Genomic DNA, 20135 nt, shown 5'->3' with positions numbered 1-20135 from the left:
CACTTCGGGTATGTAGACAACCAAATATATACACCAAACTGACAACGAACGAGTCACCGTTATTTCCAATCTTGGGGAACCCACAGTTTGCACCAGGTCTAGATAAAAGACAGTTTGGGGATTTGAGGGAGAAGAAAATTGAGCAGGCCTCGTCTTTCCTGTTACAAAGGAGATGGCCTTCAATTAACCAATTGATTGATAGAGGGGGAATATATAATATCCCTTTCTGGCAAGCAATTCAAATACATCACTATCTGGCCTCAATACCAAGACCAGAAAGTTTTGGTAGAGCATTAACGAGATTTGAACAACACTGTGTGAAGCCAGGGACCTTACTACACACATTATCAATCGCTTACGGGCTACTGACAGATCCGGATGATCAGCCGGAATTGTCTTGGCCGGGAAAATGGGGAAGGGATTTAGGATGTAATCTGACAAGTGAACAGGTCCAGAGGATATTAAGATTTTCCTTTAAACCTTCTGGATGCGTCAAAATCCAAGAACTGAATTACAAGCTTATAACAAGATGGTATATTACACCCAAGAAAATACATAGATGGTTCCCGAGGGAATCAGGTTTATGCTGGAGATGCAAAAAAGAGGAAGGTACATTGTACCATATTTTCTGGACCTGTACAGATATAAAACCATTCTGGCAGGGAATAAAAAATATTATCCAAAAATTCACGGAATACAAAATTGAAGAAAATCCGCTTTTCTTCTTACTGCAGGGGACAGAGATACCAGTAAGGAGATATGAAAATTCTATCATCCCGTATTTGGTTAATGCAGCTAAGGCGTGTATTCCAGGTAATTGGAAAAAAACACAACCCCCCTCGAGGGCAGAATGGATACACAGAGTAGAGGATATTAGAAGAATGGAAGAGCTAATTGCTTTTTCCCAAGATAGACAGGAGAAATATAAAAAGATTTGGGAATCATGGAATCTTTTTATGGTCTCTGAGGAAGGGAAACAATTCACAGGAGGATAGAGGGGAGGATAATGGAGAGGAGGGATAGTGAGTCCTCCATGCTGAAGGCAGTGGAGCAATTAACTAAATTTTTTTTTTTTTTTTTTTTTTTGGGAGAGGGGGGGGAGGGAAGGGATATGGGATGAAAAGGGAAAACAAGGAAGGAATATAAGCCAAGTAAACATTGAAAGAATGGGAGCAATAAAGGTTTATTTGATATTGTATTACTTGTTGAAATGTTAATGTATTTAAGCTGTACTTCCTTAATAAAAATTCATATTTGAAAAAAAAAAAAAAAAAAAAAAAAAAGAGTGCACACAAAGCACAACCATAAGGGCTAAGCTGCACCCATCTCTGTGGATGTACACCACAAAGGCCTTCAGGCACAACTCCCCAGCTGGAGAATGCCACCATGGACCTGTAGAGCACTCCGACAATGCACAAGGCAATATGAAATTGCACAGGGTCCGTTACGCAGAATCAAATGTCGAATGGCAACAGTACAGTCCTTACCCATGTATGAGGTCCGGGTATAATTCCTCCTGGCAGAGAGGTGCAGGCAACAAATCCAAATAAGCTAGTCTCCTGTTCCCAATTTGTTCACGGACTGATGCCACGAACAAGGTCCAGGGCTGAACGCAAGAACTAGTGCCCTTAGAAGACATGAGGAATCTGAACCTTACTAGGGAAGAATATAGAGGAGAGGGAACAACCTTGTAAGGAATAACTCCTAAGGGCAAGTGTGCTCATAGTTCAGGGAACCCAGGAGACCTGGTAATAGGCACTGCTATGTGTAAGGGCAAAGAGAACATCCCACAGGCCAACTGAAAAAGGATAAGTGTCTCTAAGTATTTAGCCTTTGTGAACTAAAGGGAATATGAGAATTCAACACTAAGGAGGCATGTATAAGCAAAAATCTCTCATTTGTAGTCGTGGGGATGCAAATTAATGCCAAACGCTTTCTAGGGGTTTGGTATAGGATTTCTGGCTTCTGGACCTATGGTCTGAGCAAGAGATAGATTCTGAAGATCTGAGAGTACAGATGAGGAAAAGAACCAGATAAGCTCTGACCCTTCTGCAGGCTTCCTGCATTTTTGCAGAAGCATACTGAGGGGCTGCCAAAGACATTTACAAGAGGCTGTCAAAGATGATGTCCCTCAAAGAGAAAATTATTCAGTTTTCCTTGGACATCTTATAAGCAGTTTTTTAAAAAGAAACAAATTACCAAATTATAGGGTTTTTAAAGGTGCCATAAAAACCAAAACACTTTCTATAAAATATTCAAATTAATACAAAATGTTAAAAACCATAAAAAAAGAACGTTTTTACATGTATTCCAGCAAGCATTCCAGTTTTTCTCTACATGTTTCGCTACATAAATAGCTTCTTCAGGAAACATCAAATTCTGGGTATTGCGCATGGAAAACAAAACAATCCTATAATACATTTATCACAAAAAAACATCTATCTCAAAGAGCATGATTATAAACCAAAATGCTCACATTGATTTGGTCAGCAGTGGAGATACGCAATCCTATTTTGTCAGAAAAAAACAAACAAGTCTATGGATATTCAATTAAATTGGAGACACTCAGGCTTCACTATAAAAGTGCTTACAGGGGGATATCAGTGTACCATAAGGGACAATAGCTAGAGTAAATCTTCAGTATTCCCATGAATGGTAACCAGTATATGCCTTAAACCACTTTAGACCGGAAGGATTTGCCCCCTTAATGACTAGGCCCTATTTTGCGATTCGGCACTGCGTTATTTTAACGGACAATTGCGCGGTCGTGCGATGCTGTACCCAAATAAAATTGATGTCCTTTTTTTCCCACAAATAGAGCTTTCTTTTGGTGATATTTTATCACCTGTGCGATTTTTATTTTTTGCCCCATAAACAAAAAAGTGACAATTTTGAAAAAAAATAATTTTTTTCACATTCTGCAATATGACACGCTCAAAAAAAAATTAAAAATCTAATTTTTAACATTTTAGGCCAAAAGAAATCGAAATAAGCGCATTTTGATTGATTTGCGCTAAAGTTATCATGTCTGACTACAGGAAAGATTTATGCTATTTTTTTTTTACTAGTAATGGTGGCAATCTTTGCAGAACTGCGACATTGCGGTGGACAGATCGGACCCCTGACATTTTTGGGGGGTACCCGTGACATTACTACAGTAATCAGTGCTAAAAATATGCACTGTTACTGTAATGACTCTGGCAGGGAAGGGGTTAACAGTATAGGTGAACAAGGGGTTAAATGTGACCCTAGGGGAGTGGTGTGGCTTCTGAGATGACCATAGACATGTGATCCTATATAGACGGATCACATGAGCTCTGATCATTTCAGGGAGAAGGACAGCCGGCCGTCGTCCTCTCTCATCGGGAAGCAATCACGGTTGTCAGGCAGCAATCGGTGCCGCCTAACACGCATCGGCTGCCCCGCTGCCGGCGGTGCGCGCTCGCCCCATGTCACAGAACCCTTAAGGATCTGAAAAAAATGGATTTTTGTAAAATCTTACCGTAAAATCCTTTTCTCTTAGCTCATTGACAGACGTAGTCCTCGGTGATACACCACCTTCGGGTTATGTTGCCTCCACAGGAGCAGGACTAGACAGGAAATTAAAAAGCTCTGGCCACACCCCAGGGGCAGTCCCAGAGGGTATATCCTCTCTCTCTCTGCCTCAGCAAATCAGTTATGTGAAAAAGCAGTCTTTAGAGATTTTAACCCAACTCAAAAAACAGAGGGGCGGGGACTACGTCTGTCAATGAGCTAAGAGAAAAGGATTTTACGGTAAGATTTTACAAAAATCCATTTTTCTCTAGCGCTCATTGACAGACGTAGTCCTCGGTGATACACCACCTTCGGGACGTCCCAGAGCAGTATCACAACTGAGGGGTGGGAAAATGGAAATCAAATCCCAATCTAGAAGGCCCAACCGGTGCCAACTAGAAGTTTACAATGCTCATCCTTAATGATGAGACTCAACAAAAAAAGAGAAAAAAATTTTTTTTTTTTTTTTTTTTCAAACAGAAAAAACCCTCGAGGTAGACCACCGGTCTCCTCAAATTGCGGCCTGCAAAACCTTGCGGCCAAATGAGGCATCCGCCGATGCCGTCACATCAATTTTATAGAACTTTGTAAAGGTATGTACCGACGACCAGGTGGCCGCCTTACATACCTGGACCACTGACGCCTGATGGCGAAAGGCCCAGGAAGTACTGAGCGCTGGAGTGGAGTGCGCCCTAACAGGGAACGGAGGACTCTGACCCTTAATAGAATAAGCCTGTACCACCGTCTGTCTAATCCATTTGGCAATGGTCGCGGCAGATGCAGGCAAACCCTTTCTGGGGCCATCCGAGATCACAAAAAGTGAATCCGTCTTACGGAATGATTCCGTAGCTTTCAGGTATACCCTGATTGCCCGAACCACATCTAAGGAATGCAACGCATGTTCCCGATGATGCTTGGGCTGAGGACACAAGGAAGGTAGTACAATATCTTCATTCAGATGAAAATCTGAAACCACCTTGGGAAGAAAAGATGGCTTAGGATGAAGTACTACCTTATCCCTATGAATCACTAGGTATGGTGACTGGCATGATAATGCAGCCAGTTCTGACACCCTGCGAGCAGAAGTAATAGCCACCAAGAAGGCCACCTTCTGGGATAAAGTAAGCAAGGGAATCTCCCTGATGTTTTCAAAGGGAGGTTTCTGTAGAACCGACAAAACCAAATTAAGATCCCAAGGCGGTAAGGGCGCGCGGACTGGAGGAGCCAGGTGCCGCACCCCCTGGATGAAATTCCGCACCAAGGATTTGGTAGCTAAAGGCTTCTGAAAGAAGATTGCTAATGCTGAAACTTGACCCTTGATGGTGCTCAAGGCTAGCTTCTGCTCAACCCCTTGTTGCAAAAAAGGCCAATATTCGAGACACCGAATAGGTACGTGGAGGAAATCCTAAAGATTCGCACCACGCAATATAAGTTTTCCATGTGTGATAATAGACTTTGCTGGAAGTCGCTTTCCTTGCTTTAATAAGGGTAGGAATCACTGAAGCTGACAAACCTCTGTCCTTCAGTACTTGGGTCTCAATAGCCAGGCCATTAAACCCAGCGACTAAAGCATGATGGTAAATTGGTCCTTGAGACCACAGACACTCCCTGAGACGAAGTTCCCACGGAACGTGTACGACTAACATGTCCAAGTCGGCCAGGCCGGCTTGAGGAGGCCAGCCTAGAATTTCTAGGACCACTGGCGCTGATTGAATCTGAACCAGGCGTCCCTAGAGGTATCTGGCCCCGACCATCCGAGAAAGTCTGGTCGTTTTCTGTTCCCACACATTTATCAGATACCTGATAGTTATCAGGAAAGGTGATCTTTTCTGGTTGAACCTCAGGGACCGAAGTCACCCGACTAGAGGCTACTTGGCCTATCTGGTCAACCAGATCCGATTCCTGTGAGGTATCGGGACTAATCTTGGGAAAAGGTAAAGGAAAAGATCTATTCAGGGAACGGTAACTACCGCTTCCTGTAGTACTTAAATGTTGGAAGGGAAGAATCGCACCGGTAGTAGTGGTTGATGCTCGATCTAATGTCCTGAATACTGGTGAAAACGTCCCCCCACCCTGAAACCGGGTGGGGGCGCACCTTCAGGCTGTGTACTCCTTTGCTTCGGGTTTGGCTGGGTTGGTCCCCTTCTTGAACCCTTCTGGAGGAGCCTTTCCCGCTAGTACCAGCCGGGCGCCCTTTATGGGCGGTAAAGAAAGGTCCTCGCTTGTTGCGAGGTCCCTTAGCTTTAGCAGCCTGTGGCAAAAAAGTGCTCTTGCCCCCAGTGGCATCCTTAATGATTTCATCTAGGTTGGCCCCAAATAGACGATTCCCCTGAAAGGGGAGATTTGTCAAGGTCTTTTTGGAACCTAGGTCAGCTGACCAGCATTTTAACCACAGCACACGTCTGAGGATCACCGCTGTCTTAGATGCATGCCCTAATAAGGGAGTAGTGTCCAAGGCTGCGTCACAGATAAACTGTAGCCCTTGTATAATCTGTTCCATCAAATCAGATGTCTCCTGGGGAATATCTTTTCCCCTAAGATCTTGGCGTACCATTTTCGCCCATTCCGTAAGTGTCTGGGAAACTAGACCAATAACAATTACTGGTCTAAAAGCTGACCCTATCAGAGAGAAGATGGTGCGGGACTCTGCTTCCATCTTTCGATCCACCGGATCCTTAAAGGACGAAGTGTCCTCCACTGGAATAACCGTGGCTTTATTCAGCCTGGAAATAGGCGGATCCACGACTGGTGGTACCGTCCATTTCTTAATGATGGATTCCTCAAACGGATAGCGTCTAGCAATACGCTTGGAAATAGTAAAAGTACGTTTAGAATGCTCCCATTCTCCTTTAATCTGATTACCGAAACATTTAGGTACAGGAAAAGCCTTTATCGTCTTGATGGGCTTATTAGTACCAAAAGGAATCTCTGTTTCAGTTGCCTCTGCCGGTAAAGCCTCAAGTTTTAAGGTTTCCTGCACTGCCACAACTAGTGCGTCCACCAATGCTTCTTCCTGAATAATAGCAGGAGAAGAAGCGTCCTCCTCACTGTCTGAGGGGGCTTTACCTGGGATAACAGCCCTTGCAGAGGAACCTGCAATTGCCGTGACCACCTCTGAATCTGAGTCAGAGGTGTCAGATGGTATAGGGGTAGGCGGGGGGTCGCTTCCTTGACCCCCGTCCCTGACAGGCCGCCTCCACCCGAGCCACCATAGACTCCAAAATTGCTGTAAATGACTCTATACTCTGTGCACCGGCGGGTCCCGTGGCCCCCTCGAGGGAAACAGGTGGGGGAATATGTGTGGCAGGGTCCATGATAATTCCAGTTACTTCCTGGATAATATAATTCAAAAATAAATGATTTGCTGAGGCAGAGAGAGAGAGGATATACCCTCTGGGACTGCCCCTGGGGTGTGGCCAGAGCTTTTTAATTTCCTGTCTAGTCCTGCTCCTGTGGAGGCAACATAACCCGAAGGTGGTGTATCACCGAGGACTACGTCTGTCAATGAGCGCTAGAGAAAAAAGAATTCTTGCTCTACATAAAGATGGCCTAGGCTATAAAAAGATTGCCAAGACCCTGAAACTGAGCTGCAGCACGTGGCCAAGACCATACAGTAGTTTAACAGGACAGGTTCCACTCAGAACAGGCCTTGCCATGGTCGACCAAAGAAGTTGATTGCATGAACTCAGCATCCTATACAGAGGGTGTCTTTGGGAAATAGACATATGAGAGCTCCCAGCATTGCTGCAGAGGCTGAAGGGGGGGGGGTCAGCCAGTCAGTGCTCAGACCATACGTCACACACTGCATCAAATCGGTCTACATGGCTGACGTCCCAGAAGGAAGCCTCTTCTAAAGATGATAAGATGATGCACAAGAAAGCCTGCAGTTTGCTGAAGACAAGCAGACTAAAGACATGGATTACTGGAACCATGTCCTGTGGTCTGGTGAGACCAAGATAAACTTATTTGGTACAAATGGTGTCAAGCGTGTGTGGCGGCAACCAGGTAAAGAGTACAAAGACAAGTGTGTCTTGCCTAGAGTCAAGCATGGAGGTGGGAGTGTCATGGTCTGGGGCAGCATGAGTGCTACACTGGGGAGCTACAGTTCATTGAGGGAATCATGAATGCCAACATGTACTGTGAAATACTGAAGCAAAGCACGGTCCTCTCCCTTCAGAGACTGGGCCACAGGGCAGTATTCCAACATGATAACCCCCAAACACACTTCCACGACGACCACTGCCTTGCTAAAGAAGCTGAGGGTAAAGGTGATGGACTGGCCAAGCATGTTTGCAGACCTAAACCCTATTGAGCATCTGTGAGGCATCCTCAAAACAGAAGATGGAGGAGCGCAAAATCTCTAAACATCCACCAGCTCCGAGATGTAGTCATGGAGGAGTGGAAGAGGACTCCAGTGGCAACCTGTGAAGCTCTGATGAACTTCATGCCCAAGAGGGTTAAGGCAGTGCTGGAAAATAATGGTGGCCACACAAAATATTGATACTTTGGGCCCAAATTGGACACTCCTTAACAAAGGTCTCCCAAGCCATTGTGAGTCCGACAAGTGACAGAGAAAACCCATACGGTCCAAACCACCTCTGAAAAAGTGAGGAAACACATGAACTACAGAATCCCCATATGTACCAGGATATAAGAGTTCGAAAGTGCCTTCAAGATATAAATTGGATTCCTCCACGGTATCTGCAGAGCTTAACTGTAAGCACTGCATCTGGGCTCCTATTTATTGCCCCTCACCTCCAGTGTGTAATCACGCCTATTGGAGGTGCGGACGCCATAAGCATATTATGTCGCCGGACGTCCATATGGTCACTTATCCACCCCAAGCACATATTTCTAATTATAAAAGTAAATGACTGCCATCTAGTGGTCATAACATAAAACGAGAAGTATAATAATAGGTATTGCAGTCTCCACTACAGGCCCCCTCAAACACCTGAGCACTCATGTCTATCATGTGTCTTGTATAGTTGTATGTGAATCTATAAATGATAAAAATTACTAAAATAATTGCATCATAATATACAATCATAACATACACTCTTAATTATAACAATTGTGGCAATCTTATCTAGAGGAATGGCTTAAAGCTCAAAGACTCATTGAGTCCAGGAAACTTGGTGGTTAAGAGGTTTTCATTCTTTATTTTGGAAATCAGTGACACATGATCTCCTATCCTATGGTAAAAAGGTATTTTAGTTTTACCAACATAAAACATCAGACATTCACATACCATATGATACACTACCCCTATTGTCTGACAATTAGCTTGGAAATTTGGTTTGTGGATTTGTCCAATTGGTAGAGCCACCTCTTGGGCATTCATAACCAAAACGGCAAAAGTTACTTCTACCACACGGCTTTGTTCCCTTGATCTCTGGGATTTAAGATCCTGATTTGTTTTGATGGTGACTTTTAACCAACTGGTCCTTTAACAAAGAATATTGTTTAAAGGTGATTTGTGGGTGTGCATTTACATATTTTGACACAGTATCGTCTGCCATTAATAAATGTCAGTATTTCTCCATGATACGTCTTACTTGAATATGATGACCTGATTATATCGTAATTAATCTGACTTTGTTTCAAAATCAAGTATGACGTATCATGGAGAAATACTGGCCTTTATTAATGTCAGACGATAATGTGTCAATATGTAAATGTACACCCCAAAATCACCTTTAAATGATCAACTTCGTTAAAGGACCAATTGGTTAAAAGTCACCATCAAAACAAATTAAGCCATTCCTCTAATAGATAAGCTTGCCATAATTCAGAATTTATGTTGTAATTGTATATTATGATGCAAATCTAGTAATTTTTATCATATATAGATTCACATACAACTATACAAGACATTATAAAATCAGATAATGTATATGTGATTTGTTTGATTTCTTTTTGTCATTGACTTTTTGTAAAACAATGACAGACATGAGTGCTCATGTGTTTGTGGGGGCCTGTAGTGGAGACTGTAAAACCAAATATAATTTTAATTTTATGTTATGACCACTAGATGGCATTCATTTACTTTTAAATTAGCAATATGTGCTTGGGGTGGATGGGTGACCATATGGATGCCCGGGGACATAATATATGGAGCCAGGGAGGTTTCCTATGCCTGGTCCATCTGGGTGTGCATTATGTGTCCGATTTGGTCCTGAGCGCTCCTTGTTCTAGCTGGATTCCTTTTGTCATTTGGTGGGTGACATGTTTACAGTCACGGCTGACAATGGGAACTTCCAAGATGGCGCCGGTGAACTCACGGTGCATGCGTGATGCTATCACACGGCGCCATCTTGTTCATGCATAATGGATCGCTTATGGCATCCGCACCTCCATTCGATGTGATCACACGCTGGAGGTTAGGAGCAATAAATAGGAGCCCAGACACAGCGCTTACAGGCTGAGCTCTGTAGATACCGTGGAGGAATCCAATTTATATCTTGGAAGCACTTTGGGCAATTGTTAATAGTCTTTCGAACTCTTATATCCCCCTGGTACATATGGGGATTTTGTAGTTCATTTGTGGTTTCCTTTATCAGAGGTGGTTGGGACTGTATGGTTTTCTCTGTCATCTATGATAAATGGATTGTTTTCAATATCAACAATTTTTCAAGATAAACTGCCTTGTAACATATGGGTCTCACAATGACTTGGGAGACCTTCGGTTATATATATATATATATATATATATATATATATATATATATATATATATTTTTTTTTTTCCTTGTAATTATTGGTGTAATATAGGTGTAATTTTACTAATTATTGGACTTAAAAGGCATATATACTGGTTACCTTTCATGGGAATACTGAAGATGTACTTGAAAGATTGTATTTACATGCCTTATGATATTTCAGATATATATTTCAGTTTATGCCCATCCTGTGATGAAATGTGGGCCCTTGCATTTACATCGTAACGAGCTAGACGGACAACCATTCATAACAACCTTGGACAGCAGACAGCTGTATTTTGCATATAGATGAAAAGACATTGACATGTTCAACACTTTTCCATACATTCATTCAGACACTTAACGAGTTAAGGCTTAGCATTTAGATTACAAGACATTTTGCATAGAGACTGACACCACCATAAACAATTGACAATTGCTTACATTAACACAGACAAGCTGAACACAAGACGGACCGATACTACAACAAAACACCTCATATTGACACAAATGCATGGCGAAGGCAAAGGCCCTTTTATGTACTATTCTGTCTGATATGTGCTATTGACTGATGAATTATAAACCGGTTTGGAGCAGTCTTTCCCGCTCAAAACATGCCTTAAATATGAGCTTCACGTGCATTAAAATTAGTTGTGACTGCGCTAAGTTTGAGTGCTGTGTGTCGTCATAACTCCCGGCCGGATGGAGGGGAAATTCACTATCTAGAAAGGGGGGTTAGCAACTGAAGGGCTGTAATATCGTGATTGCCTCCTGACGAGATTTGAGCTAACAGTACTCTAGCTATTTTCATGTCCCCCAAACAGGTTTATGAAATTCTGAGCTCTATTGTCCCTTATGGTACACTGATATCCACCTGTAAGCACTTTTATAGTGAAGCCTGAGTGTCCAATTTAATCTAATATCCATAGACTTGTTTATGCTTTCTTCTGACAAAATAGGATCGCTTATCTCCACTGCTGACCAGATCAATGTGAGCATTTTGGTTTATAATTATGCTCTTTGAGATAAATATTCTTTTTTTTGTGATAAATGTGTTTTATATAATGGTTTGTCATTGTTTTATTAGTGTACATGAGCAATACCCAGAATTAGACATCTTCTGAAGAAGCTGTTTATGTAGCGAAACGTGTAGAGAAAAACTGGAATACTTGCTTAAACATGTAAAAAACTTTCCTTTATTTATGGTTTTTAACATTTGTATAAATAAAATTGAATATTTTATATAGTGTCTTGGTTTCTATGGCACCTTAAAAACCCTATAATTTGGTGATTTTTTCTTTTCAAAACCTTTCAGGGTGTGGTGCGTTTAAATATTGGCACACTCAAAAAAATCAGATGACTAAAATTCCTTAAACTATAAAATGGCATTTTAGCCAAAAGACTGATTAAACCAAAATTTGGATGTCAAAATTAACACTGCACTACCACACAAGAATAGGTGGGTGCATCTACTAAGCTGCTGAAAAAGAAATAAAAAAGAAACAGGCTTTTATTTTTTCTTATTGTTGGAAATATAACCAGCCAATAGCATTTACAGTTTTTTTTATTATATTTTTTTAATATAAAAAAGTTGCACTACTGTTTGTCAAAAAGCAATACTTTTGTTTAAGAAACTTTTTTTTTTTTATGAAAAAAAAAACATTTACTCCTGGAGTAAAAATCTAATGAGTTTGGCAAGTCTAGAGAAATGCTTATATAATGCATTACAATTTAAGTAAACCCATTAGATTTTAGTCGAATAAAATGTACTGGAGATTTTAATCAACTAAAATATGACAAACAATTTAGACGACACTAATACGACAAAAGACTGACAAACTAAATCAAACTTCAAAATTAACACTGCTTATAAGTGTCCCACACACAGATCCTGAGTGTCCTAGACATTTTGTACAGACATCAATCCTATGCAGGACAAGCTCAGGGGATTGTAATAAATGGTCACAACTAAAGCAAAAAGCTTCAAATGTATTCTCCAATCATTCCATAGTTCGTGTGGTTGAAAAAAAAAGACAAGTCCATCTAGTTCAATCAAAAGGGACCCTACTGATCAGTGGAAGGATCCTAAAGATTTTAACAGAGCAGAAAAAATACCCACAACACAGAACAAAGGACAAAACCAATTTACTCAAACTGGGTTTGAAGGAGAGGATTCAACTTATCAGTGAAGTCCCCAGAGGTATACCATCAGCCCTTCTGGTGGCATCTCTTTTAATGTGAATTACTAAGGCACACTGGGAACCACCTAATACTGAATCCCTTCTCATGGAGAAACTAACAGTGTCAGGAGGGTCCAAGGATCCTTCCAGGCATTTCCTGTCCACATAGAGGTAGCCCTCAAACATGGGTGTCAGTAGTTGTAGGAGCTCTATAACCAACATTTAAAACAGCAGGCTGATCCACCTAATGCAGGGTGGTATACACTGCATCAAAGTTTAAACCATCCCCATGTCTATCAGAGTCAAGTGCAGGAGGCTATGGAGACCAAAAAACTGCTTTTCCCCCTACTGTTGGAATTCTGAAACAGGAGCTGCAGACCCGATTTGATCTCAAAAGGGTCAGTGACAGACTCTGCCAGGGTTGTTTCAAGAGGGTGCATAGAATCCCTAATGGACAGAATGGTCCAGTAGCAGGGCACAAATCACTAGAAAGCCTCTAGTGGACATTGGAAGGGTCATGGCCCCACCCAAAAAAAATAAGATTCTGCAGATGAAGACTATAATGGCACTTTTCCACTGCAAGTACCGGCTCGGCTCTACTCGGCCCTGCTTGGCCCGGTTTGCTTTTCCACTGCTGGTACCACATGGTATAGTGTCGGAACGGTTCGGTACGGTATAGGTTTGCTTTTCCACTAAAGTAGTACTAAAGTTAAGTGGGTGGGATAACAATGGGGTGGGTGGGATTCTCTGACCAATCAGTGGCTAGTAGTGACTACATGCAAAGGATTGTGGGATATGGTACCAGTTTGGTACCTGTTGGAACCACAATCGAGTAGGTACTGTTTTTTCAGAGCCGTACCGTACTGTTCGGTTCCATGCAGTGGAAAAGCAAACCTATACTGTACCATACCGAACCGTTCCGACCCTATACCATGCGGTACCAGCAGTGGAAAAGCACAAAAGCATGCCGAATCGTTACGGTTCCATGCAGTGGAAAAGCGCAATAGACAGGGGTCTCAGGTTCCAGATTACAGGCATTGGTTCCATCTAGGGATACTGGGTAAATGCCCTTAGAAGCATTAGAGAAGTATGGGCTGAGGTTACCATAGCAGTGGGGATTGTCTTCTGTGCCTTTAAGAAGACAGTTTGCCTATTGCTATGTGGTGCAACTAGACCCAATGTGAGGCAAAGACACCCAAATCTGGAGAGCTGGTGTTAATGAGGGTTTTAGGTGATCACATCACTGTGGCTGGGTGGTACAACAGAACAAAAAATAAATTTAGCCCTTCGAAAGAAAGCAGGATAAACAGCAGGAAAGCATGTAAGCAGAGCCAAGGCATGATGGTTATATGTGCGTTTATAAAAGGGACTGGCCTTTAACCTTTTTCAACTGTCTGGTAGGCAGCAGTTTACAACTCCCATGTCTACATTCCTGTGTCCCTTATGGATGATAAAGAACTACTACCTGGTTGTATCGGCCTTTATTTTCAATGACTAAACCAAGAAAATAATTCCGATCAGAAGTTGAGGTGATGACAGGTAGAAAATAAGAATGCAGTTCAGTCTCCATGTTTTCTTAGCAAAGGTTTTATTTTAAAACTCTATGGCAGCACCCATTATTCTAAATTATACCTTTTAACCCTTCCCAGCAGTGGGACAGACTTCCAGATCACCGACAGGCTGTTGCATGATCAGGAACCCATCCCTCAGGCTACCTATCATAAACCGATCAGGAGCCATCTGTGAAAGCTCAGCCACTGTTAGGTGTGCACTCTTAGCACCTTGTCCACATAGTGCGACATATAGGCCTTGGGGCCCACTCTCTGTGCCACCACACACCTGATGAGGAAGGCACGAGGTTAAAACAGGTGAGCCCAGTATTTTTTTTTCCAACATAAGCAGATAAGGTGAAAACTTTAGACATACCATGGCTTGGAGGTCAACTTGAGGGTTCCAGTCTGAATCGTATATAATGACAACATCAGCAGTAGCAAGGTTGATGCCAAGACCACCAGCACGTGTGCTTAACATAAAAATAAATTTGGAGCTGCCGGGAGCATTGTATGCAACAATAGATTCCTGGAAAATATAGGAAATAAAACCTTATTAGTAAATATGACCGTGGCAAGAAAATAAAGTAGTTAAGACAACTAAAATATCCTAACCTGTCTTTCATCGTGTGGTGTTTGTCCATCCAGTCGGCAATATTCATAGTTTCGCCACATGCAATAATCTTCCAAGATGTCCAAAACTCTTGTCATTTGACTAAATATCAGTAAACGTGAACCTATTACATATAAACCCACATGTGAACTTCATTATCACATAAGACACTTTCACAGAAGTCTTTAGTTTAACAACCCTAACAAATTTGTAAGGTTTAGATTTACATGAAGAGCAGTAAATTAATTTTCAAACACAACTATTTACAATATTTAGTCTAGCAAACAAAATTAAAAAAAAAAAAATATATATATATATATATATATATATATATATATATATATATATATATATATATATATATATATATATATATATGTGTGTGTATATGAAGGCTGGGTTGGAATCATTTGGCATTCTTAAAAATCGCACATTAGGGATTATTAGGAAACTGAAGGCTTCTACAGTATATGGTTATCCTATATTCAATAGCATGTGTGAATGGAATGACAAAATGTGTACTTAAAGTTGTTATAAAGGCTGAATGTTTACCTTAATGCATTCTCTGCATTAAGATAAAAAAGTAAAAAAAAATTAAAAAAACATTCAGTATGAAGTTCTCAAACCCCCTTATACTTACCTATACTTGCCCAATCTCAATCCAGCAATGGGTATGAGAGTAGTGGATGCATGGAATAACCTTCCTGCAGAAGTGGTAGCTGCAAACACAGTGAAGGAGTTTAAGCATGCATGGGATCGGCATAAGGCTATCCTTCATATAAGATAGGGCCAGGGACTATTCATAGGATTCAGATATATTGGGCAGACTAGATGGGCCAAATGGTTCTTATCTGCCGACACATTCTATGTTTCTATGCACAAGAACAGAAGCTCGCTACCTTTTCATTGGCTCAGACAGCAGCGGAAGCCATTGGCTCTTGCTGCTGTCAATCAGAGCCAGTGATGGTAGCGGGTACGCAAGTGGCTTGCTATGGGGGCACTTGGCTGAGGGGAGGAGCCAAGAGCGCAGACAGGGGTGTAATTTTAAGGTCTATAAATCACGTTTAACTAGAAATGCTAATAAGCACTCAAAAAGGTAATCATTCGCATGGATGTCCCATTGTCCTGGAGGATCATTCTTGCCAGATTTCCTTCACTTCTCTAAGGATTTGTGCATACTTCATTTGTAAAAAGTATTATAAGATTTGGGAAATTAGCACTTACGATCCTCCTTAGCTATAAACCTATAGCTTCCTGTAGTATTCCTGATGTCGTCAAAGTGTCCAGCTACGGCCTGTGAAGCTTCCAATGCCTGAAGCGTTGTGTGTGAATGCCTGTACATCAGTGCCGGCAGTGAGTTTAAATGCTTGGCACAGACCAAATAACTTCAGCCTGTTCTCAGCTGTCACAGAGCACTGGGGGCTTCAAAGTAAGCAGACTGATAACCCTGGTGGGGCAGAATGGGTTGGAGGTTTAAGAAAACATCGCTGTTACTGAAAAAGGCATAAAGAAAGTCCATGCAAGGTCAGCATCAGTAAAGCTGGCCATAGATGGATCAGATCTAAGCCAACACAGTGGCCAAGTGGTTAGCACTTCTGCCTAGCAGCACTAGGGTCATCCGTTTGAATCCAAACCACGGCACCACCTGCCCGTGTGGGTTTCTCTGGGTACTCAGGTTTCCTCCCACACTCCAAAGACATGCTGGTAGGTTAATTGGCTCCTAAGTTGGCTCTAGAATGTACAATGGGTAAAGTATTGAACACGTCACAATATTTCTTAAGGTAAAAAAAAAAAAAAAAAAAAAAAACCTGAGCAAATGTATGCAACTATTTTCTCCATACAGGAGGCATCTTGAAGCCATCATTACCCACAAAGTATTTTGTATGAAGTAATAAATCAATTCAGTTAGCATGTTTAATACTTTTTCCCTGTTTTTCCATTTTATTACATAACCAAATTTCTGAACTTGTTTTGGTTTCTTTGTATGTATGGCTTGCATGGGTTGTTACAGACGTGCTTAATTTTCACATCAATAGCACCTTTATAAATATATTTACCTAGAAAAATGGTGTTCAATAATGGGATTTTTGACTTACCGTAAAATCCATTTCTCTGATGTTCATTGACAAGACACCGCTCTTAATTTTCATGACCGTAGCTTTATGCTGCCCCCTACAGGAGTAGGACACTAGGCAGAGAAAAGCTTGAGAACGCCTATGGGGCAGTTCCTGGGGGTACACTGCCAAATCCTGCTATAGGTATTCAGTTTTTTAACAAGCAGTGTCAGAAGAAAAAAAACAACTCCACAGAGGGGCGGGTGCTGTGTCCACCAATGAACATCAGAGAAATGGATTTTACGGTAAGTCAAAAATCACATTTTCTCTTTCGTTCATTGAAGGACACAGCTCTTTATCTTCATGACCATAGGGACGTCCCAAAACAGTGTTAAACATGAGGGGTGGGAGCAGCAGAAAAACTTCCCAAAGACTAAACATAGCCAACCAGGTAACATGGATCTCAACTGAGAACTGGAGATTACCTGAAAAACACACTCTAAGAGGACAAATCCTCTAAACAGCAGCCTGCAAAACTTTGCAGCCAAAAGAAGCAAATGCCAACAAATCCAATTTATAAAACTTTGTGAATGTGTGCACAGACGGCCAAGTGGCCACTTTGCAAACTTGCACCATTGACGCCTAAAGACGGAAGACCCAGAAAGTACACCCTGACTGCCCGAACCACATCCAGGGAATGCAAACCAACTTCCTTAGGATGCTTAGGACACAGGGAAGGCAACACAATGTCTTCATTCAGATAATTTGGAAGGAACGATGGACACGGTCGAAGACAGTACCGCCAGCTCAGACACCCTGCGTTCAGAAGTAATAGCCACCAAAAAGGCCACCTTCAGGAACAATGTAAGCAGGGGAATCTCCTGAATATTTTCAAAGGGAGGTTTCTGAAGAACTGACACCACCAAATTGAGGTCCCACAGCGGTAAAGGAGACCACACCAGGGGAACCAAGTGTCTCACACCCTGGAGAAAAGTACGCACACAGGAGTGCGAGGCCAACGGACACTGAAAGAAAATCAATATAGATAAATAAATTATACCCATGCTAAATGTGCTAAGAATATAGGTGAAATCCTTTACAGTAAAATGAAAGTGCACAAGTGCTTATAAATATTCAATAAATAAAAATAAAGTCCAAATCTTGTGCAGCTAAATGTTCAAAATTCTTAAGGTGCTAGAGTGCTGGTAGTGCTGAAGTGCTGGGGTGCTGAGATACAAAAAAATCTGTGAAGGGTGCCTTACATCTCTCCAAGAGCCGCACTCACCAGATATGGTGGACCCCTAATAGGGGTCAAACAAGTTTGAAATATGAACAATCACCCGGGACTACAGAACACTCCAGAACTGCCTTATCCTCTTGTTGTAATTCAGGTCAGCACCCGAATTGCAACAATTTATATTTATATTTATTTTATTTTTATCCTTTTCACTTTATTTTTATTTTCATCTTTATATTGATTTTTATATCCATATTTATATTTTTATTTCATTATTTACATTTATCATTATATATCTTATTTCAGTTCCTTTTTTTAGCATGATTGATTTTACCTTTAGGATTAGCAATTAAATGTTATATATTTATATGTAATCATGAATACATTTTTAGGTCATTTTTATGGCAAACATGTCAGGCCCTTATTATTTTAAAAGGTGGCAATAGGAGTTTCTTTGTAGTATTTAATGACAGGTTTGTAAACAGGAAGTGAGGCCAGACTAATTCATTCGCAATACAATTCATGATCCACGATTGGCCAGCCATTACATAGACAGTATATAAGGCCAGACACCGGAAATGTCTTTGAAAACGCCCAAGTGGGAGGGTGAAACGCGTCTATGCATTTCCGGTGCGGAAGAACAAGCTGACGTCATTTCCTGGTCAAGTGGAACGCACGCGCGAGCGTTCCCGGAAGTCACTGTACATTGCGGCGTCCAGCCTGGTTCCTTCCTCTACATGCGATATATTACATCTGTTGTAAGTAGATTTTATACTATTAAAAAAACCTTGAACCAACTGGCTTCACTATGTGGTCCACTCCTTTCGCTTGAGTCCAACAGTATCTGGTGCTGACCCGAATTACAAGAGGATAAGGCAGTTCTGGAGTGGTCTGTGGTCCCGGGTGATCGTTCATATTTCAAACTTGTTTGACCCCTATTAGGGGTCCACCATATCTGCTGAGTGCAGGTCTTGGAGGGATCTAAGGCACCCTGCACAGATTTTTTTTTTGTATCTCAGCACTCTAGCACCTAAAGAAATTTGAATATTTAGCTGCACAAGATTTGGACTTTATCCATTTTTATTTATTAATTATAAGCACTTTCATTACACTTAAAGAGAATCGCCAAGGCAGAGACCTGGCCCTAGATGGTACACAAGGCCAAACGTTGCTTGACCCCTCGCTGGAGGAAAGCCAATATCCGAGTCACGGAAAAGGAGCGAGGGTGAACCCCAAGAGACTCACACCACGCAATGTACATCTTCCAAGAACGATGGCAAATCTTCCTGGAAGTAGGCTTTTAAAAGCGTAGGAATCACAAAAATCAGACAACCCTCTATTCTTAAGCACCTGGCTTTTAACAGCCAGGCTGTCAAAGCCAGTGACTGTAAAGCAGGATGGAAGATCAGTCCTTGAAACAACAGATCTTCCCTGAGAGGGAGTCTCCAAGGAACATCGGCGACCAGCCTTACCAGATCGAGGCCAGGCCAGTCTGGAGCCATTTGAATGACTGGAATCCCCTTCTGCCTCATTCCTGCCTAGGAGTCGCGGCAGAAGCTTGAGAGAAGGAAAGGCATATATCAGACCATGACTCCAGGGAGCCACTAGGGCATCTGTAGCTTCGGTTAAAGGGTTCTGAGACCGTGCCACAAACCTCTGAACTTTCCTGTTGAGGCGAGAGGCCAACAGGTCCACCTCTGAGTCCCTCACCGGAGGAAACTGACTGAACACCTCCGGATGAAGGGACAATTCTCCCTGGTCCAACGCCTGTCGACAGATAGTACGCCTGCCAATTTCCCACCCCTGGAATGTGTACAGCAGAGAGCTAGAATGAACCGTTCAGCTCACCTTAGACTGCTGGCTACTTCGAGTTGCCAGAACAGATGGGGGCCACAGTCCACCCTGTTCCTGATGTGGTATCTGGCGACACGGGGAGGTGAGACGCGATTGGGAAAGAGGGGAACCAGGGGGTGCAACCTCCCCAGGGAGGGGCCCACGTCCACCACAAAACCTGCCAGATGATACTTACCACACCAGGAACCGGGTGGGCACCACTCCAGACGGGACACCGCTCCATCGTAATGTGGGAGATGTCGGCCAGGAGGAAACGCTGTGAACTCAGACCGAAGCCAGTTCATATGCGCCCTTGCGAGACGTTTAACTCGCAGGCCAATCCCCGTCCAGTGGGGCTATGTGGCGGTTGACCGAGTGCGGAGCTGCAGTCTGCATGGGTTAGCAGGCTGGGCTGGGGGGACCCTAAGGATCT

General features: G+C 42.3%; 1 protein-coding gene across 1 annotated transcript in view; it reads right to left on the bottom strand.

Moving 5' to 3' along the window:
- Nucleotides 1-20135, bottom strand: part of SMARCA5 (SNF2 related chromatin remodeling ATPase 5) — a 166567-nt gene that overhangs the window by 41945 nt on the left and 104487 nt on the right. Inside the window, exons 12-13 of the mRNA XM_082273714.1 lie at nucleotides 14581-14702; nucleotides 14342-14494 (exon numbers count right to left, since the gene is read on the bottom strand). Of these exons, the coding sequence (XP_082129840.1) occupies nucleotides 14342-14494; nucleotides 14581-14702 (275 nt within the window). The remainder of the gene's footprint in view (nucleotides 1-14341; nucleotides 14495-14580; nucleotides 14703-20135) is intronic.

This window comes from Pelophylax lessonae (genome assembly GCF_965119305.1).
Source record: "Pelophylax lessonae genome assembly, chromosome: 1".
In the NCBI taxonomy this organism is placed as follows: Eukaryota; Metazoa; Chordata; class Amphibia; order Anura; family Ranidae; genus Pelophylax; species Pelophylax lessonae.
Note: the sequence above shows the minus strand (reverse complement) of the source record. Positions and strands in the feature narration are given on the sequence as shown.